Below are 24,970 nucleotides of genomic sequence, written 5' to 3' on the forward strand. Positions count from 1 at the left end.
GCCACTAACAGCTTCATGTGGCCCAGGAGGAAGGGTGCAGGCTGCTAACAACTTCATATGAGTAGAGGGGGATTGGAGAGGAGAGGAGGAGGCTAAGGAAGAGGGAGAAGAGAGCTCTCAAGGGCATGATGCTTCATTAGGAGTCAGGTCTGTTTTGACTCCTTACATGCAGAATAAAAGGGTATGCATGCGTCTTTGTCTAGGTCAGGTGATGTTAGACAGAGTTACAACATGAATAGAAAACAAAAACATGAATATATGCACTGGATTCACGATTCTGAACCTGATGTACAATATTTATATGGAGAAAGTTCTATTCAGGCGGCACTTTGAAATGTTACAATGGGTTAAAAAACTGTAATGTTTTGCTCTATATTTCTCAGAAATGTGATTTTTAATGTTTGAGGTAAACCAAGCCACCGTATGAGATTAAATATCTCATACAGCGGCCATGTTGTTATTCATGATTAAATATATACAGTAGAAAGCACAAAGACTTTGTAACTCAACACCAGAGATCTGGAAATGTTCCTAGATATATTTACTGGTGCGTGAACTGAGGAGCCATACCAAAGTTCAAATCATGTGGGTCCCTATCTGCATTGTGTGAAGATTGCACAAGGTGGACTGCCGTTATGCCCTCATTTCTTGCCCAATCGCTGTGATAAAATCCCCACCACACTGAGAGACAAGTAGGTTTTTGAGCCAACAACTCCTTTTCTGCCACCGTAAGTCCTCTCTCTATCGTTGGATGATTGGCACATACTACAAAGTACCTGCTTCAAGCTGTTGTACTTCAAGTTTTTGGGAAGATATATACGTGTGTGTGATTGTGTGTGTGTGTGTGTGTGTGTTTGTGTGTGTGTGTTTGTCTGTGGTTGTCATGAATATTGTATAATTTTTTTAAGTTTGAGTTTTATTCATTTACCCGCTATTAGTTTGAAAGAGACATAAAATGTTGAGTACAGCGTTCCTAGTTTTGTAGGGCAAACATGGAGGGAACAAGGAGAGAAAGGAAGTGGGTGCTTTCTCTTCTCCTACGTTCTGACAGAGCAGGCACGTGCAGCCCCGGGCGAAGCTGTTCAGAACTGTTGTGTGATTTTGCTGTACTCGGGGAGGTTACACTGTGTGTTTTTGCGGGTGCTCATCCTCCCTTCCCACCCACATTCTCCCCTCATTTCAACTCTCTCTTCTGCATCCCACTTCTGTCATCAGTTCAGCGACAACTGTCACCATCATTCACTACATGTAAGAGGCCCCTTGTATACCACTCACACCTCCTATCAGCATGTTGAATCTTTCTCGCTGACTATCACCGGTGAGGGAATTACACTTGAGATATAAAGTGAGGGTAAGAGATAGAGTGACCAGCATGCATTTATGTTGCTGAGAGTGAACCTGTGGGCGCAGTATCTATTGCATCTGTTGCTATCTAATGTCATCATTAAGTCTGGCTATGCCTTTTGCACTTTTTCATTTAAGACAGCACAACACTGTTTTTTTTGACCATGTGTCTTCTCTTTGCCCCTATCACACAGTTATTCTAAAATGACCAGAAATTGTTCATTAGCAGCCATAAAAATTGACATTGCTGCTGCACGTATGGCTGCTTTCTCATTTTAAACTAGTTCAAAGTCAATTCAACTCTTTGGCCTGATAGGCAATGTTATTAGTGCCCTTAAGCCTGCAAACTGATGTCATTGGCTGTGATTTCAGCCACATAATAACAAGAATGCAAGTAGCTGAAACTGTGAATGAGGCTATTTTGTCTCCCAGTCAAATCAGTTGAAATATCACCACACATTCATCATATGCTGTATGAGAAATGTGCAACTCAGGCTTTACAGAATTTGTTGCTTTAGTGTTTTCTAAGTGCGTCTACAGACATAAATCCTCATTCTCATACGCTGACAGTGTTCTGCCCCACGGAGCCATTTTCATCTATAAAGTTTTATATCAGAATCCCGGCATTAACGGCCAGCCTTCCTCCCTGTTTGTAGAAATACGATCTGGTGGACGAGGACCTAAGGAAGGAACGGCGAGGCAGCTGCCCCTCTATGACACGCCTTATGAGCCAGCTGAGAACGGCGGGGACTCGGACCCCGAGCGCCTGCGCTGCCCCAGAGAGAGCCGACTCCCCCAGGATGATGAGCGACCCCCTGAGGAGTATGACCAGCCCTGGGAGTGGAAGAAAGAGAGGATTTCCAAAGCCTTTGCAGGTATAACACCCAGTGTACAGACACATGTGACTGAACTTTATTATGCCATCAACTTAATATATGACACAGTGAGAGGTAGCTAAAGCATATCAGTTTTTTAATGAAAAAATACACAACCTCTCCGCATTGTAGAAGTACACACAGAAAAACAGCTTTCTAATCTAAATCAAAAGACTTTTTAGTCTGATTAGTGCTGATGTCAAAAGCTCAGACAGCGAATCTAACCATGGAAACTAATCCAGTTTAGGCACAACTGTATGTCTGTAAGGGTTGCCTTATTTAAATTTCAAGCTTTTAACTCAATAAAATCTGCAACTGTCTCTTTTGCTTAACTAACCCAGGTGTCTGTCTCTCCAGCTCTAACAAATTAGACTTTGGCTTCTGTCAGGTTGTGAGGATTCTGCTGCTGCTGCTGCTGCTGCTGCTGCTTCTTTAAACTCTGTTAACACCTCTTTCTTTCTCCACCCTCAAAGCACCTACTAAGTTCACTTGCAGGTGTCCAGTCTGCTGTTTGCTGTTTTGATCCATCTGCTGTCTGTTTAAACTAAGATGATACCTATGCTGCTCAGGGGGGCATGATTGGTTGTGCAGTTGCATGTAGGTGCAGGTAGTCACTGTGGTTTAAGAGCTTCAGCATGGCTAACACAGCCATAACATCAAACAGGGCTGTTCCTGGAAAGAAAACGGCTTTGGAATATAAAAAGGCAACCCAAATTCAAAGAAAGAAAAAAGTCTTTTAACTGACATACGAAAAGAAAATCAGCAACCCTCGACTCTATTTTTCATCGCCCCTTTTGTCTTTATATTCTTTCTTTTTTTTATCCTTGAACAGCTCTGCTTTGTTATGACTGCATTAGCTACGAGGGCTCTGTAAGTGACACTGGATCAGGTCCCCACGGAGGAAAGGACTGCACCTCTAAATCTCTCACAGGTACCATTGGAGCCGGGGCTGGGGAGTGTCTCTTGTCTTTCTGTATATTCATCTTAGACTTAGACTTTGATGCCTGAACCGAATGGGTTGCACTGAGTCTTTTGGTTTGGGATTTATTTCTTGCTTAAATCCTCAGCACACAAGTTAAAGATGTTATTAAAAACTGACATTAGAAGCATGTTCTGCCAGTTATTAGTGTTTACAAGAATTGCTTAACACTGTGAAACATGTGAGCCCTAGATTCTCAAAATCAAATTTACCAGTATGTTGAACAAAGGTCACCCACCTACAGTAAAATGCTAATCACCTGGCTTTGAAATGTTTCTTGAGTCAAATGACATTATTAGGATGATGCTAGTCTGATTGCCCAGTGCTTGAAGTGGACTGTAAGTGCAATAAGAGCAGGGACACTTCTTGGTGCTCCGAAGATAAGGCTGATAGGTGTTCGGGTTGGAGTGATTGAGTCTATGCTGATTCCTTTACGTGTAAGGGTGCTGGGGACAGAGAATAATTAACACTGGAGTCACGCTGTATTTCCTTCTCTGAGGATGTTCTGCACACAAACCTAGAGCTGACTCAGAGCTGCAGAAGCTCAGACTGAGTTCCCCCTATCCTTAAAAACACACAAAGAAACAGACCAACCAACCAGTGAAGGCACAGAGCCCGGCTCTTACTGAGGTGCTTTCACAGACGTTTGAATAACCACATTTCATTACATTTTAGCTTAGGTGTGCTTTTCCTTCAACACAGGTACCTTAAAAGTTGGGACACTGTGTAGAACATAAAGAAAGAGAAGGATGAGCTGATCCTCACATCCCATGTTATTCATGTTTTTACACAGCGTACCAAAGTTTTTGGAATCTGGGTTGTATGAAAGTATTTTAAGTTCTAAGTATTAAGTCACCTTTAATATCTGAACTGTAAATAGTTTTAGCAGAGCTTTGTTTGGTTTGATTCAGAAACCTTGAGTGTGAAGGTGTAGTCCACATGATAACATCACGATGAGTAAAATGAGTAAATCTTCAGTGAATGAGCCTTTCCTCTTGTAATTACAGCTGAATGAAAGAAGCCATTACAGATATGCATGGCCTGAAGGCTTGTTGTGGTACACAGCTGGGAAAAGAAGTTACCAAGTTTGTTTGTTTGTTTTTGCAGTCAGAGTAATTGAACTTCATTCAAGTGTAAATGTAATCTTCCAGAGAAGATGAACGTAGAGCAATATGAGAATAATGGACATTTTCTTCATTATGATTTGATCATATTCTGTTTTTTTTACGTATAATTGAATTTTTATTTCCATATATTCCTCTGTTGCATTTATCTTTTAATTTCCCTCCAGTTTTCTTTAGAAACACTGCATTGCATCTCCATAACATTTCAATAAAGCAAAACTGATAAGAAATCGAGAGGATGAGAGAGAGATCATCCCTGATGGTGGTCTGCTAAAGATGGACTCACTCAGGACTTTGTTAGAGATGTGGATGCAGATCCCAGGATTTTGCCTGGTAAAAGGAAAGAACATTCTGAAGCACAATTCACACACAGTAGTATACAGAAGTACAAAAAAAGAAGACATTTGGTAATTTTACTGATTTCTACAATTGTTATTTCTGTGGCAGATTATTGGGAATTTACGTCTTTGTCAAAAACAATTTTTATTATGCTCTCCTGAAAATGTGACATTTGCTGGGTTAAAAATAGAAATACAGCAGAGTGTTTGGTCGCTCATCCCTTTCACCTCAGTCAGCTGAGTTTGGAAGCAATCAACGAGGCAGATTTCAGGATGGAGACTGTCTTTTTGAAAAGAGTTCATCCAAATTTGCTGGTTTTCTTGCATGGACTTGTCTTTTCAGAGCAGTCCACATATTTTTAGGTAAGGTCATTCCAATAGCTTGATTTAGCCACCCAGTTTCATTTACATGGAGCCGTGTATTAGATGTGTTGTTTGTATATTTTAGAACCATCAGATGTTTTCATATTGTCACCTACAAAGAATGTATAAATATCCAAACATATGAGCTTTTGTTGGATTGTTTTTGCAGTTTTTGTTTTGTATTTCTGACGAAGAAGTACATTTCCCAAACATACTGTCACAGAACACTGTCTCTGTCTGAATGTGGTCTTCTGAAAACAGCTTGTTGGGCATCCAAACTTTGCTGAAGAGCATCAGTTTTATCCAGCTAAACTGGATGAGCTGCACAGTCAAATCATCACCGTGAGCGCGTCTCCACAAGCTAAGACACACCGGCTGGCCTTTCACTTCAACACAAAAAGTAATCCTTCATCCATTTCCCTTGAAATCGACTTTGTTTTCCTAGCAGTGCCATGATGCATTGACATGATATCAACTGCTATGTGCATGTTGCGTTCAGGTACCACTCAGTAGGACGTAATAGCTTACTATTTTAGTACTACTATTTTTCAGATTTGCTGCATATATATATATATATATATATATATATATATTTTTTTTTTTATATTTTTTTTTTCATTTCTGAGTTGTTGTTGTTTTTTTGTTTTTTTTGTATTTATGAATTGCCTCGCAGGCCGGATCAAGTGGTCTCGTGGGTCGTATATGGAGGCCGGAGGCTGCCCACCCCTGCTCTAGTATGTAACATTTAAGTGCGTGTTAAGTCTCTTATGAGGCATTACATGGTAGCAAGCTCATGAATCTCATTTGTGGAAGAAGAAAAAGAGGCTCAAGGGAGTATTTAGTGCATAGTTGCAGGTAATGAGTGTACCACTCTGTATCAGCTACTGTACATCCAAACTTAAAGATACTATCACTACTTGAAATGGACGAGTGGATTGTTTTGAAGACTTTAAAACTCAGTAATTAAAATGCTTTGATGGTTTATTTCACATTGTGGCACAACAGCCTCAAAGCCCATGTACGGTGTGTACGCACAGATCATACGTCTGTCTGGTCATTAATCATCTTTTTGTGTTTCTGCATTTATTGTCACTTCATTTCTGTTTCCTGTTTACTTCTGTGTCTTCTCGGCACCGAGGTCGTCACAGGAGTCACGCTGTGCTGCCTCTGCCAGTCATTAGTTAAATAAGGGATGCTGCATTCTTAATCACTTTCCTTCTCTCCCTCATTATTTTTCTGTCAAGCAGCACTCAGAAGAGTTTGTTTAGGATGCTATTTACCAACACATCCCTCTTTCAATGCCCCCCACCCCACCCCACCCCCTTACAGACACCGTCCCTCTTTTGATGATGATTAATTTAATTTCTACTGGATGTCAAAGTGTTGGCTGGGTCTTGCATTGATAAGTCTTTAAGTTGTCTTTCAAAGAAGAAAGCTGCAGCTCCAAAAAGTGCTTTGATTTATTACACGTCTTCGTTCTGTGTTATGTTTAATTCAGGCAGAAATAATTCCCCACTGTTTGGAAGTCAGAAAAAGGAAGAGTGATGAGAAAGACGTCTCTGGGACAAGCCTTGTCAACACAGGCTTGTTTCTCTTGCAGGTGTCGGTGTAGACCGGCCTTGGATCCAGACATCAAGGGGCTTAGAGAAAGTTTCCCACCTTTCATGGCTTGAGCTTACGTGCCTGCCCTGAAAGCTCTGATCTTTGCAACCAGCTTACCTACAATGCCAAGAAATTATACACCATTTAACTATTTAAGTCCACTTGTGAGCCAATTCTTTAGGACTGTCGGCATTCCCACTTTACCAGCTATCCCTTCTCATCCGTCCTGGCACTATTTGAAGAGCCAGCTTGGAGCCTGTTGTCGGACGTTGCCAGTTTACCCTGATCTCGTCCTGGAGATCCCCACATCTATTTGAACCGAGCTGAACAGCTGTTTCAATGCCGTTGTCAATGAAGTTTGATCCAATCAACTTTCCAATGCCATAAAACGTGAAAATCTTCGGCATCACATTTCTCACAGTGGCAGTATGGAATTGTCTTGCATCTATTCTACAGCAGGGTTACTTGGGGTTTATGAAATTTTAGACTGGAGTCATAAGGTCATGGGCTTAACTGTAAATTAGAGCATGTCTGGACATGTTTGCTCCAGTAGTTGGGAATCCGGGTTGGGATTGGATTTCATGGCTGGTTAAGAGACTCATTTTATATTTTACATTCTCTGGTTGAATCTGTAACTGGATATTTTTGGCCTCTCAAACCTGGGCCATGTGGGTTTGGTGGTAACAACATTATCAGCAGAGGTACATTTCCTGATCTCTTTTTAGTTGTTTTCATAAGTGGAAAAATGCTTGATGTGAATTTATAATGAGGCTACGCACCCAGGGTGCAAATTGAAAACATATCAAAACAGTGTTTGAATATGTAAATGTATTAAGAACAAAAATGTATTTAAAGGAAAATTCCATGTTTTTCTCATCCTGGGTCTCATTTTCATAGTCGGATGATCAAAGAACATGTAAACATACATAAACCAAATATGTGGAAGTAAACCCAAAGGCACATATTCCCTCAACTGCCCACTGTAAATTACCATTACGTTTCACAGAGCTACTGCATGACTTAACACTGGACTACTGCAGTGGCTGATAACACATTATTGTATTGTTTTATAACATTTTATGGACCCTTAATTTCAGTTAATTGCGTATTGTAGATAACGTGGTTGAGCAAGAGATTCTTTAACAGCTGGCACTCTTGTTGTTTACCCTACTGGGCTCCATTATAGTGATGTTGTCCCCAGATGTCAGCAATTAAGTTAGTATGTAAAAAATGTTTTCAGGTCACTATTTCAGGTCTGATTCAAGCACCTCTGTGGGCAGACGGCCTCTTTTAAAGTCGGCCTAACTAGAGCTCCATGTATTAGGTTTCCTCAGTTCCGTTTATGTAGCTGCTGAAGCGCCGTGGCCGCCTGTGAAATCACAGTGACTAATGATACTGTTCACTGTTTGGATTTCGGAGGCACTTTTCTGTGCTCTTCAAAACCTTCACAGTTTATATTGCAACAATTATGTGGGAAATTAAAGTGTCTACAAACAAAGTATTAACGGATAAAGAAAAAAGATGTACAACCTCACTAAACTGTGGAGTGAGTGGAAAAAACGGAGAGGCGGGGTGATTAAATAAGTACTAGTGCAGCCTACGCCATCCCACCACGGTATAACATGACAATGCAGTCTGCATAAAGCACTATTTGTCTTCATTAATGATAGGGGAAGGAGAGCAGACTGATGCTCCCTGCTGCAGCCCTGTTTCCTCAGCTGTCCCTATCACTGCCTGCATGCTCGCCTGTTCTTCTTGCTCTGGTGTTATTATTCACTGTTGGTCTATCTCCTGACAGGTATGCAATGGAATGTAAATTCCCTGCCTTGTTAGGGTGTTGGGAGGCTGTGTACTTGTGGTTTGGTTAATCACTCATCCTCGCTGTCCCCCCTCCACCTCAACTCACACCCTCTACGCTCGCCACAGCCTCTGTCCTACCTCCCTCCTGGCTGCTGAGTAGGTGATGGATGAGCCTGGAGGTGGAGAGTGAGGAAGAAACATTAGAATTTGACCATATGAAGAAGCCGATGAGGGCCAGAGAAAGTGTGCTCGCATGTCCATCAGTGTAAGCCCGTATGCTCTGACTCTGCATACGGCACGCTCACTCACACCCAGACATGTATACGCCGCCATCGGAAATCTGAGCCTCATCGCGGTGGGAATGGGATCGAGAGCCATTGTTACTTAATCTCCTTGCCCTCTGTTACCTGCTACTAAACTCTTTTCGCCTGGCTCCCGGCCAGCGGGGTACCATGCATTTAACACGGGAGATAATAGAAGACGCTGTCGCCTGCTCCCTCAGGTCTTGAGGAGCTTTATGGTTTTTTAATGAATCTTCATGGGCTTAACGACCCAGAAATCTGAGGCTCAAGTCTAATGTCCTAAAATAAATAATTGATTCAGTTACAGTCCTGCGCTGGTTATTTGCACCGGGGTTAAAGCCAGCTGTTTTGTGGCTGCCATGGTCCTGTCTCTCTCTCTCTGCTTGGCTGATCCGGTTTCCCCAGTGCTGTCTGTCATTTCTCAGCTCTGTCTCGTCCTCCTGGTCTCTGCTGCAACACCCTGCTGATAACCTTCCTGACAGGCGTCTTTCATGAGGGCCGTCTTTCACTGAGCGCTGCCACAGGTCTTATCTTCACTCACACACATTGGCCACACACAACAGCACTGTAAACCTCCCTCACAAAGTATAGAGGCAGTTCTCCTCCAGCAAGCCTCCCTGGAAACTCCTGCTGGCCGGCCGTCACTAACGCATCTCCTCCTCCTCTCTCCTGATAGAAGAGCAGGGAAAAGGCCTTGCTGTCCTCTCATCTCCATCACCTATTTTTTGTGCCGCTTTCACTTTTAATGCAAACACACAGTCTTTTATGAACTGATCTGTGCTTTGAAAGACAGCCGGACCGAAAAATGTGCCGGATACAGTGTGCAGAGAGTTATGGGGTGGCATTTCAGCTCCCCCAGAGCATTACACAGTTGTTATCTGTAATGATTTGGGTGCCGATGGAACAAACAGGTCTTCAGAAGACGCTGGTTTTGTGTTTCAAGCTCTTCTGCTCATAATGTGTGGCATAAACATTGCAATCTTCCAGCTTGTTTTGAATATGCATGCAATTAGTCAACCAAATTAAGCAGAACTGAATTAAATGGCGCTGGTTGGAACAAGCATAGCTGGTGATTTATGGTGCTGCACTGTTTACAGTGATGAAATGCCCTGGGCTAATGAAAAGCCTGGGTAAACAAATACCTGGCTTTAAAAATAGATCTGCTCCTGGAAGAACAAAGGAAAGGTAAACACCGATACAAAAGGAACCCTCGTCCATTGTTCAGGGATTCTCTTTTTCGTGATGCACTGCACTGTCAACATGGCCGTGATACAAATAATTAATCAGCTGCAGTGTTTACAACACTCAAGCTTACTGACTGCCCACCCTGAGACCACATGACATCTGCCATGCATTGGAAACATGATGCTGTTTTCAAATTACATTTTTGTGTAGTTGACTTGAGTAGCAGGTGCTTTGTCGATGTAAGATCATTAATAGCCTGAATTCCTTTGTCAACAGTGAGTGTATATGGATTGGATTGAGGATTATGCAGATGAGTGATGGCATATTGATCCAAAGATGCAGTAATCTTTGGTTATATGTACATATTCCTTCAGGAATAGCCTTCGTTCATTTGGCTCTGCATGATTTCTGTGTCCTCCCTGCCAAGACTTACAAAATTCAAAACTTCCAAATTTATTTGGCCTGCAGCTTTTTGTTGTTTTGCCTGAAGTGCTTTACAATGAGCAGAATTACTAACTGAAACAGGACCCAATTAGCAACAACAAAATGGCATTATTTAGACATCATAGTGAGTGCAATTTACATTTTCTACATGATATTCATCTCCAGTCTCTGAAACTCTTAGCCTGTTGTTCAGTCACAGTGCCATTCACAGAGCTGGTAATCAGTCGAAATCTGCATCAACCAGCGTAGTTGTAAACAGGTTTGTTCAGCTCTGTGTGTGTGTGTGTGTGTGTGTGTGTGTGTGTGTGTGTGTGTGTGTGTGTGTGTGTGTGTGTGTCTACAGAGGGCAGCGTGATTGGGCCAGATATCTGAAGTGTCTGTGGCAATGTGATGAGCCTTCAGGCTTAATGTAGGAATCAACTCTAGCGTGTGAAGGCAACTGCTGTTTTCACCTTAGTCCTGAGTTTGAATTTGTCATTAAAGAATACTACGAGGTGTAAAGATGCACTCCTCCCTGTAGCAACATGGCATCAATGGCTATTTGATTATAGGGCATTGGGACTGGCAGCATTTTGAATACATGAGAAGGTGAGAGAGATTTCACTTACCCAGACTTAAAAAAAAAAAGAAAAAACAAAACACCTGGCTATTGAATCAGTTTACCTCAATTTTCACATTGCTAAATGCTATTATTCAGCTGTGCAACCAAGCAAATCTGAGCCACACTCGCCCCAAATCGTCTCCTCGTCCCCACAGCGAGGCTGCAGAGTGCAGGCAGCCTTCTGCTCCCCAAACAATTACACGCTAATCTGCGATGTGAAATGAGTATTAGGTTTTTAATCTCATAGGAAGAGAGTCCCCTACTTCACCCCAAAGTAGTGGAAGTTATGTTATCTCCGAGAGTTTCTGACCTTCTGTCTCCATTCTCCACCCTCCAGCCCCACCGGTTCAGCTCCCCACTCCTCTCCCATTTGGATAGACAGCAAGCAACTCCTCCTTCCAGCCACCTTTCTCTAGATTAGCCCTCTGACACCATGGGCCCAGCCATTTAATTGCCTGTCGGATTGAATATTCTCCAGTTTCTCCCTTCATCCATCTTGCAGATATTGCTTCTCAATGTCCTGCACCACCACTGCTGCAACTCCTTGGTCAAGTTGACAACATTGTGCTCATCCTCCCACTGAAAATCAGCCTGCTTACCAGCCAGTGCAAGACAGTGACACACCAATGATTCATGAAAACAGCTGCATTCTTCTCATTCTTCTCTCTGGCAGCTGAAGTAGCATTTAGTCAGCTCTCTTTAGAGAGAAGTCTGACTTGGACTTGGTAATAATCTTGGGCCCTTCAATACAGGTTAAAAACATGTTCTACTGGAGGTAATTATTGTTCGGTAAATGATACTGTAACCAATGCAATAATGACCAAAGCTGCAAAAATAAAACCAGGTTGTGGAGAGAAGAACGTCTTTTAAAGGATGTCTTCAGAAACGTGCTGACATATCTAAGTCACCCAGGATTCGGTATTTGCAGGCTGATTCACATCTGCCAATCTGTTACTATTCTCCTCCTATTTGCCCACGAACTCCTGAGTGAAATCAGGCTGTCATCACCCGTACGCAACTGATGTGACTGATGATGTGCATTATAGCTGATGATTTCAAAGCGCTTTGATAGATAGAAGTGAAGGTTACCATTGAAGGCTTTTTTGCCAGTGTCAGTTCATTTCAGTCTTATTCATCACCGTTCAATTTCATTTAATAAAGAAGGTGACCTTTTGGACTTTTCTTGTTCTAAAGTTAAATCTTGAAATATCTTTATTATTGATTACTTAATATCTTTTCCTGTTTTATTCTTGTTTTTGTATTTTTTTCATTTGCAATAGTAACATCTCCAGCACCATGGACAGTGACATCAAACTGTTCTTAATAGCTCTGGATGATCCGTGTTTGAAGAGTTGTAAAAACATCATTTAACACCCTTAACCTCCAGAGGAACATACAATGGCTTTCCAAAAATACCATTCCTGGACTTTGTTTCTTTATTGGTCTTTGTTTCTAACACCAGCTTTCTCTTAGATGAAAAACCTTCCCCTCACCATCCCATTTATTAAGTAGCCTTAGCTATGTCACAAGTGGCCCTTGCTCAGTGACAGATATGCTTTGGGTGGGTGCTCAACTTACCATAGTAATACCCCGCCTGGACTTGAGGCATACATTATTTAAGGGGCAAAGCCCAGGGAGTGTCCACTGGCAGGATAAATTGCTCTAAGGTACATTCATCCAGTGAAGGATACTGTCTACATTGTTGTTTATCTTAATATAGAGGCCTAAGGTCCTTTTCTCAAACTCAGCACTAAGAATAACAGCAGAGAGAGTGCTGCTGTACTGGTTCAATGACTATATGTAGCTAAGCTCAAGGCAGCTTTGTATTTTATAGTCTGTACTTGCATTGTATTATTTGGGCCTGCCTCTTTAGTAAAGTCTGTTGTACAGCACAGCATGCATTATCTCTAATAAAAGTAGGGATTTAGAACCATGACTTAAGTTAGTCAACCTGGGTTCATTCTGGATTTAGAGGCCAGAGGGCTCAACTTCTCAGGTAGGGTTGGGGTTCAGCAGCATTTTCTGGAATCCAAATCCAGTATGTGATGTACTTATTTAGTCTGAATGCTTCCAAATCCTTTATTGAAGTTGAACTCAATTTGTAAGTAGTCTCTGACTCATAGACCTTATTTCATTTAGAAATCCAGGTATTTTAATCCACCTGGAACCAAATCCATGTTTGCTATCTGCTATCAGAACCCAACCCTACTTTCAGATAAACTAACTATTCTTCTTTTCCAGTCCTGTTGCATTCCTTTCCTTTTCTCATCCACAGCCACTGCTGATTCTTGGATCATAAAATAAACCAGCTCTTTACCACAATGCTGGCACCTTCTGCTCTTATCTATTTTCCACTTATCCCTTCTTCCTTTTCTCTTTTTTCCTCTCTGTTTACTGTCATTACTTCCCCTTCCTCACTCCCTTTGTTGTTGTCCATTTATGCCTCTCGTTGCTGTCCTCTCCTTCCCTCTATCTCTCCTCTGGTGACTTGGGCGACACTTGCAGTAGAGATTAAAGTGATCAAGGACCTACCATGGCCCCCTCCTGTTGGGCAGCTCAACACCAGCCCTCCCGTGGTGGAGGAGCTAGAGTCTCCCTCCCAGACAGCTCAGCCCTCGCCAGGACAGACAAGCTGTGACCAGCACCACCATGGTGGGTGTTGGTGTTCACTTTGTCCATTATCATTCCCATCAACCCCCCACCCCCACCGCCCCAATCCATCAGTCCATTAGTCCATCATCCATACATTTGTCGTCCACTTCTGTCGGTGTGGTTATATGTCTGTCTGTCTGTCTGACTTTGTTAAGGAACAGCATGAGGAAAGAATGTGTATGTGCTCAGTAAATCAGCATTTCCTGTAAGTTTGATGTGTGTTCATACGTATCTGTGCTTCTACATTCCCATTTTTGTGGCAGTTCTAACTAAATATACATAAATGGCTACAAAATACGTTATATTTGGCTTGCCCCAAATTTAGCCAATAATCTTCCTGATTAAAATGTAAGTTTCTACTTACACTTAACTAGTCAGTGATGACTTTTTTTAGAAGCACTGTATGAAATGACTTTAGGTATTAGCTCAGTAATGACTGCACTTTTCCATCTGGATTACATGTGGCAGAAAATCACTAATTCGTGTGCAGGTTTTAGGGCTGAAGGCTCATTAGTTTTAATTGTGCTGAACTGCCTTCTGCATGCGTAATTGCCATTTGCTGTGACCCCCATTTCCTCTTGTCAACATACTCATAACCATCCCAGATGTCCCTCTAGCCCGCTGTTCTCTACAAGTGGCTTACATGAATTGAAAAATCAAACTAATTTGAGGCGATTTCAGTTCTCAACTTGAGTTCCTGACTCTTCACCTCAAGTTTAGCCATATTTACCATGAATTCGTCTGTTTTCAACCAATAGAGCCATTAGTTGATTTTTGAAGCCCTTCCACAGACTCGCACTCTGACTGCTGTAATTACCCAGGGAAAAGAGGGACGTGTAGCAGAACTAATGCCAGGAATGGGATTTCCCCTGGCAGAGTGGGAAGACTTAAAGTGAGACCATGTAAGAGGACACCGCTGCGTGCTGTTGGCGAGGACAGGGCAAGGAGTTGATTTATGTCCATAAATCCATGGGAAAGGTTCTGGTTCCCTCTGTGATGTGAATGGGTTTAAGATTGGCGTCCAGCTGTAAAATGATCCTCTCTCTGTCTGAGCCAGTATGGTCCCACTCTACATCTTTAGGGTCAAAGGTCACTGCGGCAGACATGGGGGGTGATGGCCTCCACGACCCCTGTGAATACAGTTACAATGCACTCTCTTGACCTCAGCGTACAGGCAGACCCCCAGCTGCACACCAAGACATTAGTCATCCGTACATGCACAGGATTGCTTACATACTCCAGATTGGCTCAGCCAGGGCAAAGAGCTCAGTCTCTGCTGTGCCTGTTTGCAAAGGCTTATGTGGTTATCTCTGGTATAGAGCAAGAAAAAAAACAATATCCATTACAATTCAGGGAAATCTGCCCTATTCGTCAAACCTCATTATCAAAATTTAAATGCAGCTTGACAGGGTAGATATTACATCTACATATAAATGGAGAGCACTTTTGTCTGAGTATAATGAAGAGCCTTCTACCTTTGTTTTTCGACATGAATTAATTATCCACACTGTGAAGCATTGCTCCTACCTTCTCCTTCCTCTAAGTATACCTAAAATAAAAACTAATTAAAAATTAGCCAGATTTAATTTTAAAAAGATTCACTAGCTGACACATGAAGGGTCATTCCTTTGTCTGGAAAACCTAATTAGAGTTTCATTTTGGGATTTATTTAAAGGAAGAAAGCATATTCCTAGAAGGTGAAATCTCTAAAAACGTGTTATTAAAAGCCGTCTAACAAATCATTATTTGAATTCTCGATGCACATAATTAATATCAACATAAAAGTGAGTGATTTTTAAAGCAGCCAGTTCCCGGGGTATCATAACATGCTGAGCTCTATTTTCAGTGTGCAGTGCATTCTAATGAGATGCAGACCTGTTAATCATTTCACACGTCTTAGCTGGAAAACTTAATTTTCACCTCACAGTACGGCGGTCGATGGCACACTTCGCTCCTCAGAGTAGTCATCCTTTTTGATAGGAGTAGCATTAGTAAATGAGAATTAATTAACCAGCTTAATTAGAGAAATTTGCTCACGAGTGTGTGCAGTGGGGGAAGAGGAGAAGTCAGGTTGTTCAGAAGCCTCAATGATACACTTTATTGTAATTATAGTTTTCATGTTTTCTTTGCTGTGTGTTTTTAATATTGTGGCCCTGACGCCGTGGAAAAATGTACCATCTGATTTTCTTAATTTAGGATGCTTCTTTTTGGCCACTTCAAGTCTCTCTCCCCCCGTTCTGATGTCGTCATTTAGCCTTGTGTAGCTCATCACTTTAGGTTGTGGATCGTTCCCAGTATAATCATGGAAATGCCATCTTAGCCTCTGTGTTTATGTGTCCTAGCCAATCAGCTCCCTCTCTCGCACACTCTCCCCCTTCATCCTCCTCTGTGCTCTCTAAAGGGAGCTGTATGTGTGTCTGAAGGGGGCAGGCCTTTCAGCCATCAGTCACCATCTGACTGACAGTTCAATCTGATACACAGATTCCATTTGCTGTGCCTTACAAGCAACAATACTGATAACGCACACAGATGCCCATGCACATTTAGGTTCATGCGCTTGTGTGTATGTGTTGACGTGCGTGTGTGTGTGCTCACCCTCTCGTCTCTCTTAAGCTGCCTCTCACAGCTTTTGTTCTCCACCGGGCCAATCCTCCCGTCAATCTGCTGTCGGCCATGTCTCAGACTGCGTGCTCCGGAGAATTAAAGGGGAATGAGTTTGGCTCACTCCCATTGATATTCAGCCTTAAAACATAATTCTGCAACAGTTTGAAGCTAGTGTTGTGCGAGATGGCAGGCAATCAAAGCAGACATGGGTCCATTCACTGTTGAGCAAATAAAATGATAGCTTTTGTTTAGTTTAGAGGCTCTCTCTTCAGGGCAATACTCTTCTTGTAGAACTGTGCACTCCGCCTGCGGAAAAGTCTCAGCGCTGACAGGAAAGGTTGATGGGGTGAGCTCCACTGAGAATAGCCGCTCAACCATTTCTAGGAGGTGGAGGAATAAAAGGTTTAATCAAGGTCAAATAAAGCACTGATTGTGTTGAATCTGAGGAAGAGCAGGAATTAGTGTGGGCGCTGAGAGAATGGAGAAAATGTTAAGAGCTGAGGTCAGGCGGATGGCTGAGTGGGCTGCAGATACACTGAGAGATGGACTGTGTGGAAAAACCAAGATAGCAGCATTCATCCTTATGGCACTCGAGCAGATACCTTTATCTGCCTCGTGTTTAGATCGCTGGTAAATGGTAAACTCATATAATGTTCCAAGTGCATTTTTTAACCCAACTTGTATGTGGACATATAATATGTATGGGTAAAGCTTTTTGTTGCAGGATCAGACATAATCAGTGACTGATAGAGCTGCATTAGGACCATCAGAAACAGTGGAGATAACAGATCAAAGCTGTTGGTGCTGTGTCTTTCCTTTTGATTTCTACCACTGGATCAGCAGACATTCCTCCACAGTCCATTTTCCACTATCTTTTTCTGTCCTTGACGAACAGATACGCCGAAAGAAAGACATGGAGACTTAGAGGAGCAGGACTGGAGTGTGCAAGACGGAAAGATGAAAAGAAAAGGTCAGGGGGAGAGAAAAGGAGGAAGGTCCAGACGTATGCAAAGAGGAAGAGAGAAATTGAAAGGGAAGGAGGGAGGGAGAGCAATTGGCTGCGTCTTCATGTTGTGATCTGTCAGCGTTGACAGGGATGAGCGGAGCAAACATGCATCTCCCTTGTCCCCTTGGTCAATTTCCATGGAAACGCTATTTCTCACCCTTACACATATACTGTACGTTCATTCTACTTGCACTGTATTCCCAGCAGTGGGCATGTGGTTCAAATGGACTGTATGAAAAAGTAGTGTTCTAATAATGTCTTTCATGTGGACATGCAACACAGGGGCGTCATTTGACTGCCTTTAGTCGAGCATAAGCATCAGACCCTGAAGAAGTGAAGCTACAGCTCGTAGTCTTCCATGGGTCTGAGGCTTGAGCCACAATTTACCCAGCTGTCATGCAACAGTACAATTTGTCTGTCATTTTAAGACTCAGCCCCGTAACGAACAAAAGTGCAGAGGCCAAGATAACAACGGTAGCTGTCATTGGGAATAATCATTTCCATGAGTTTATGTTTAGGGAAATGCATCACTAAGCTCAAGGCCAGCGAGTTCAACCTGGATTTGAGTGGAGGTGAAGGGGAGCCCCTGGTGGTCAGACCTGAAATAGCATCAGTGTCTCTGTCCTTATGTGCCGTCAGAACATGCTCTGTCTCAGGCAGTGGTGGAAGAGGTGCTCAGATCCTTTAGTTTTATCAAACATACTACTGCAACAGTTTAAAAATACTCCATTACAAGCATCCCCGCTTGAATCCAAAATGTACTTACAGTTGTATTATCAGCAAACTGTTCTTGAAATATCAAAAGTACGCGATTTGCAAAAAAAAAGAATGTGGCCCATTTGGCTTATGTATTGTTATATATGACATCATAAATGCTCTTCCACCAATGTGCAGGCAGCACATTACTGTTGTAGCTGATTGACGTGGACATAGTTTTAACAACTTCATGTATAGTTCAGCAGTTTAAGCCTGAGGGTTCCCAGCATAGCTCCTGTCACAAGATAAATCTGAGAGGCCCTCAGATGATTAATGGGGTGGAAAAGAAGAAAAAACAGTTGTATGACACAAACTTATATTAATGTCTTACATTTTTTATGTGCTTACTTCTGATTTTTACCATGTAGAATGTTTGTGAGCGGTAATGTCGACGATTCTGTTAAAAAATCCATGTTACAGTGTCTACAGAAGATCCTCTGATTTCCCACTTAGCCCCACTTAGGGTGTCCACGAGCTCAGTGAAATCTGTTGACATGGTGCTGTCTCGTATTGCCTAAATTGATTGATTGATACTGTCAGCCCATCCACTCAGTCTGGTGCAGGAACACTTTGCAAGTTCACAAACTGTAAAGTGTAATGCAACCCTCTGACGGAAATGCAGAGTCTAGACAGATGTAGAGCCATCTCCACTGACATGTTGTGAAGATCACAGTGCCTGTCTGTCTGTACGGAGCCTGTCATGTTCAGCCCGGGTAATTAAACACTAGACATGAGGACTGGCCATTAGTAAATCCAGAGGATGTGAGCGTCATACTACATTAACTCCTTCCATCAAAGGCTTAGCTTTGATGTGTTGATCTTAAACCTTTAAGCAGTCAACAATCTTTAGCTAAAGCTTGTCATATAGATGTTGCTGTTATTGCTTGAGAAACATGTCAGTGGCTCTGTTTCCAAAGCCAAGTGTGCTGTGACATCAGTTATAGAGAAATGGCTAAAACGCACATGTGCACACACAGATGACCTCACTGCTGCTCCAGTGTCCAACGTTTCATTCACCCTCTGACAGAAGTGAGAATTCACTTTTATCTGTCCTTGCAGACATTATCTGCTCTTCTCATGTTAGCTTTTGTAAACAATGGTAAATGTTTTTCTGTGTGCTGATTGGCTGTGAATTCACCCAGTGACCTCCGCCAGACATGTCGTGAGCAGAGGTCACCTATAGCCCCCCTCCCCCGACACACACACTATCAAACACTTCCCTGTGAGGCTGCCAGGACAGCTTACCATGTCCACAGTTGACCGTGAGAGTTTGAGAGAGCCTGTTTAATGTTTAACTGTTCAACATGGTGTGCTTGTGTACTGCTTTTGTGTGTTTGTGTGTGTGTGTGCGCATTTTCATGCTGTGACTTTTACACGTGTTTAAGTTTGTGTGTGTATTTTCTCACTGTAGTGTGTACACAGTGTGAATGGACTGATTTATGCCTCCTTCGCTGTGTGTACATGTCCTTCAGTTGGACGAGTTACACAAAGTGATGCTGTGTATGTGAGTGTGTGTGTGTATAAGCACAACCTGTATTTCTGTTCTCACACTCACCTCATTGCTCCATTCTAGTTAAGTAGACACATTTAGCCGCAATTTACGCCATGACTTTCTCAAATGTCTGCCTCCCATAAAGCACAGTAGCTTTACTCGCTGAAGTATGAACACCATAGAGGCCTGTGTTGTCATATCATCACAGATGTTACTGGTCTCACTGTTTTTAAAATATCCATCATAGTGTAGAATGAAATATTTCAGCTCTTGCATTTTCCTTTATTACAGTCCAGTTTGATGGTGTGGAGAAGTCTCGAATGTCACCTACTAAGGAGGGGAAAACCCGCCCGCTGCAGCGACACTCCAGTGGCTGTCTGGTCAACACCAAAATGACGTCACTGGACCACTGCAGCTCCTCTCTTGGGGAGCGTATTGACCCCACCATGCCCCTGGAAAGCCAGTTGTGAGTTGGATCTTAGTTTTACTTTATAGTTACAGCATTTTATTTCACTGCACCACTTTCACCCTTTTGTTCATTTTGTGTTCATGAGCAGGTTTGACCCTTGTTTCATTTCCTCTCTTCTCTTTTCCTTTGTTCCTTGTCTGTCTGCTGCAGCTGGTACCATGGAGCGATCAGCCGGACAGACGCAGAGTCTCTGCTCAGGCTGTGCAAGGAGGCCAGCTATCTGGTGAGAAACAGCGAGACCAGCAAGAACGACTACTCCCTCTCCCTTAAGTAAGGACTACACTCTCTCTTCCTAAATCACACAAACAGTATTTTCAGATACTGCACACAGATGCTGGGACAGCTGAGTGAAAGAGCTCCGTCTGATTTAACATGCTAAAGTGTCAGAGACGTAAGAAAATCATGAGTTGGCAAGTATATTTTTCTGTGATTTGTGCACAGAACAAGGGTCGTGGATTGTTTGCGACGGGCATCCCTGCTGTCGGTGCACACAGACATGTAAAGACAAAGTGCAGCAGCTATGTATTCTTGCTGGTGGAGTACACATCATGAATGAATCTAATATATTGCTCATTAAGTTCCTTGTGCACCTGTGCCCCAATTGTCTGCTGATTCTGCCTTTCAATATGGTAATATTTCTCACCTGTCAGACCTCTATCTCCCACCTACATCCTGCCCCTCCCTTGTCCTCCACCCCTCTCTGGTAACCCCTGTGACACGTTTGATTTGCTGATGTGCCCACAACTCAGTTAAGGGTGCCCTTCATCAGTGACCCCTGATCCCTGCCGTGTCCTGCAGAGGGATCAAAGGAGCCACTGTGATTGGTTTAGTCCAGTCTGACATTTTGTGCAGAGGTTTCTTTGGCTCGAGGCCCACAGTACAATCACATCCCATTCCTTTGACAGGAACGTGCACCTTTGGTGGTTTTGGTCACATTTCTTTTTCAGGACCAGGTGCCATAGCAGCAGTGTCAGTCATAACTGGATATGTTCAGGCCTCTGACACTTTGCCACAGTCAAATTATCCTGAGCCGTCAGATTTAAAATCTTATTATCTTTGTTGACAAATGGTCTTTTCACATTTCCTTTATATGCAGCTCTTTTTACGTTTCAAGACAGGCTCAACCATGTGACATTTAGGAATCTCTACAACTCCATGACAACCTTCACATGAGATGAAACTATATTTTGCTAAGAGACATTGATTAGCCTCCTGTTATCATGGCCGAGCTCATCTTGCTGCAGGCTTATATATCTTGGCAGGGAAATGTAATGCTTTCCACAGCTCCGGTTCTCTTCATGCTGCTGTGGCTGACTGCCTGTCTAACTTCCCGTCTCAGTGACTGATCATCTGCTTATGCTTCTGTGACTGCCTCTTTTTCTGCCTTCCTGATTGACAGAAGCCTGACTTAGTAACTGCTGAGTCGCCGACCTGCTGCACTGGCATTCTGACCGACTCCAAACCAAAAGGACTAAACGCCTGTATGACTGGTTGAGAACTAAACACTGTAATTTAGAGTTTTTCAAACTAGCTGAAGACATTGTCTTTTAATTATCCGGAATGTAAAGTCGCTGAGAAAGATTTTCAGGCCAAAGGAATTTCCCGGGGAGCTAAAAGAGATGTAAATGTAATAATATGACTTTGAATAGCATTGAGAAGGAAGGAATACATTATTTAGTACTCATAAAAGAGGAATGATGATCAATAGCTGTAAGACCTAGGTGGACGCGACCCATATCTCCAATACAGACACAACACAAGGTTTTTACTGCAGGGTGTGTTGATATATGGAGTGATAATGCAGGGAGGGAATTTGATGAATGCACCTCTAATAAGCACCACTTCAATTTTGGAGCAAGAACCTACAATGATATTTTTTGTGAAGCTAGAGAGGATTAATCCATCCATCTCTCTATTATGGTGAAGAGGAGATTACCTCCCCAGGTGAAGAAAATGATTGCTAGATCAATTGAATGAATAAAGTTTTTGAGGAGGAAGACCAGGAGTCACTGGAACATGCTAAAACTCAATGATTTCATGTTTTGTTTTGTTTTTTTAACAGATTTAACTCAACCAAGCAATAATAAGAGCAGCATATTTTGTCATCAGTGAAAGTTTGATTTGATTTCTGTGGTGGGAAAATGTTTTAACCTTCTGCTTCAGTAGTGGCCTCGCTAACATTCATGTAGTTTCGCCGATTCACATCTCACAGCTGTCCAGCTGACCCTCAGTAATGAGCTGCACAAAGAGCTGAGGATAGTGGAGTGCAGATGGTGAAATGTTTTACTAATGGGCAGCTCAGCGGGTAAGATAGAAGGTAGCTTTACTGATTTGAGTGAATGAGTTTATTGCCCATATTATTTAATACATGCCTGCAACTCTGATGTAAAGGCTACTGTTTTCAAAACCAGAAGTAAGTCATCAGATGGCACCCAGAGAGAAATACTGCTGATAAGATTGTGTTACTATCAGTGTGGCAAAGTTGTTTGACCTCTATGAGTGTGGCCTGGATCAGTAGAGGTATTCCTCGCTCCTGGATGACCCCAGGGCCGGCCTCAAGCTAGTTGGGACCCTAAGCAGCACAGGATTCAGAGATGGCCCGGTCGCTCTGAGCAGATGCTCAGTTTGCTTCTGCCTTGGGCGAGCCTGACAGGTGACAGGGTTGGCATGGATGAGGGCAAAAGTAAAGTTAATAGAGAGAGGACCAACAAAGGCAAAGGTGTTCAAATATGTCATGGGCAAGAGCAGCACAGAGAAAGAACGCATGTAGTTAAAAGAATTTTATCACCTTTACAGGTTCTTGTCCTTCTGCTGTGGTTAAACTCCGTGATCAGCCATATGAGCACAGTCACATATTTCCCCATTTTCACAGAAATGTTTGGGAAACTGCAGACGATTTCCAGCAGAGCTGCCGTCACTGATTTGCCTCTCAATACGTCAAAGCTTCACAACAAATGATTTCATGTCTACATACATTTGCAATGCAAGCCCGTCTTTTCCTTGCAAGCTTTTCGTAGAATGCGTTCAGATGGCTGTTGAGATTAACTAAAAAGGGGAGCTCTGCCAGTCACTCAGGTTGCTCAGTTCAACAAGGCTGTGGCCCTTTTCTTTCAAAAACAGCCCGTTTCAGATCTCAGGGGATGGGAAGGCTCCAGAAGCGTCCCATAACTAAGCGCACATTTGAGTGGGAGATTACTTTCCCGTACTGCACGTCCCGGTGGTTCAGCGCTCTTGATCGTATGAGATTATTAGTTGTCACCACGGTCCTCATCACATCGCTCAACCGGACAGCCCTGGTGCAGAGAATGTCCTGTGACTGATATTCCCATCTGGTGATTGTGACACAGTAGGAACTGCATTTCAATACAGTCAGCGAGCTAAATGTAATTTTTAATTTCAAAATGACTCACGTGTCATACAAATGAAGGTTTCAGGCCCAGCTTACTTCCTTAAATGTCACCATCAAGGCTGATGGACACCAATTTAAGATGGTTCAATTCTTTTCCTGTGTTTTTCTTGTAGTGGTACACTGTACTTTATCATATGAACAATTGCTAGCTGAATAGCTGGCATCATGTTTCTTGCTTCTGTGTGTGCAGACAGCTGCATGTATACTCATGTGAATCAGCTCAGAGAACTGCCGTCAATCAGATCAAGCCTAGAAAACAGCCCAAGTGACGGGTGTCACCACACAGCAGGCAGGGTTAACTCTGAGTTCAGCCGGCTGCCACTGAAAATGAGTGGAAACCCAAGGTGAAGATCCTCCATGTCTGAGGTTGCTGAAAAATGTATAAGGCCATGAGGTGGCACGTATGTGTATTGCATTATTGATAAAGACAGACGTTGCGAGACCTCCAGCCTCAAGAGTCCTCTGGCCTGACAGCAAGTGTTTTCAGCCTGTTTTGCCCTCCTAACCCCTTTTTTCAGTCAACTTGCCCTTCACCCCCTGCGACTCCTTTTCTCTCTCTTTTTTCCTCTCTGTGGAGCAAAACCCTTTTGGGTGTTTGAAAAATATTAAACCCTTCACAAGCCTCTCAGAGCGCGGTGTCATCCTGCTTCTCACCTCACGAGAGAGCCTTGCACAGCACATCTCCTCTGGATGAGTCGACAAAGTGTTCGTGAAAGAAGAACCTCAGTCCAAACACAATCGGTTTGATGCCAGAACGTAAACGAGGGGAAACTAAATAGCCAATTCACAGAACAATGAAAACGTCAAAGACTCCAAAGACACATCATGCTTTTATGGCGTCTTTTTGATTGTGTTTAGTAGACAGGAAAGATCAGATTACCTTAAAGTGGCGCAGATGGGACAAATGACTGTCTAGAACACAAAAGCAATGTTGAATAAGACTTTTTTTTTGTCTTATTTATCTTTTCAATATTCTATGTTCCATCAACCACATTGAATATAGATGAAAGATTTTGTTTCTTAGACTTCTTAGCCTGCTTCACACCACTAACTGCATCCATTTTTCACCAATTGTTCAGAACAGAATGATGGGGCTCATCCCAGGTGGACTCATTCAGTTAGTGCTCATATGAAATAATGGGCATGAACGGGATATCTGATGCCCACTAATGCTTAAAAAGGTCATCGTTTCTGCCAGGGATCATTATCTTTTTGGCCGATGACTTTGCCTTTTCTGGTGCCATAGATTCATAACACTGAGAGCATCATTCATGGAGCAATCCAATATGTTGAAGGTAGAGATAAGCGGTGATTGCTGTCAGGCTGTTCCTGCTCTGAGAACTGCGGGGTTCAAATCAAAGTCATAAACCTCAATAAACAGGACAGGAGACCTCCCTAGTGAGATTAATCCCGATTAGACAATAGAAGCCCACAAGCACAGGGATAGGATAACACCACAAAGGCCTGTCTTCTCAAAAATATCCCCATATTCATTGTTATCAACAGCCCCGTCGTGTTGCTCTGTTGTCCTGTTTTCTGTCTTTGCAGGACTGTAACGTGATAAGCAGCCCCGAACACTGACTGGAAAATCAGTTGGGAATCTAAAAATGATGCTATTGATGTGT

General features: G+C 42.7%; 1 protein-coding gene across 6 annotated transcripts in view; it reads left to right on the top strand.

The window, feature by feature from the left end:
- shf (Src homology 2 domain containing F) overlaps positions 1 to 24,970 on the top strand; it is a 98,580-nt gene that overhangs the window by 67,270 nt on the left and 6,340 nt on the right. The window contains exons 3-7 of one of the 6 annotated variants that reach the window (XM_076756479.1): positions 2,001 to 2,219; positions 3,052 to 3,150; positions 13,463 to 13,609; positions 19,759 to 19,933; positions 20,087 to 20,206. In XM_076756479.1, coding sequence (XP_076612594.1) covers positions 2,001 to 2,219; positions 3,052 to 3,150; positions 13,463 to 13,609; positions 19,759 to 19,933; positions 20,087 to 20,206 — 760 coding nt within the window. Of the gene's footprint in view, positions 1 to 2,000; positions 2,220 to 3,051; positions 3,151 to 11,294; positions 11,351 to 13,462; positions 13,610 to 19,758; positions 19,934 to 20,086; positions 20,207 to 24,970 lie in introns of those variants that run through there. The other 5 variants (XM_076756726.1, XM_076756559.1, XM_076756648.1 and 2 more) reach the window with 5 other exon arrangements.

Source organism: Chaetodon auriga, chromosome 1, assembly GCF_051107435.1.
Source record: "Chaetodon auriga isolate fChaAug3 chromosome 1, fChaAug3.hap1, whole genome shotgun sequence".
NCBI classification, from domain to species: domain Eukaryota; kingdom Metazoa; phylum Chordata; class Actinopteri; order Chaetodontiformes; family Chaetodontidae; genus Chaetodon; species Chaetodon auriga.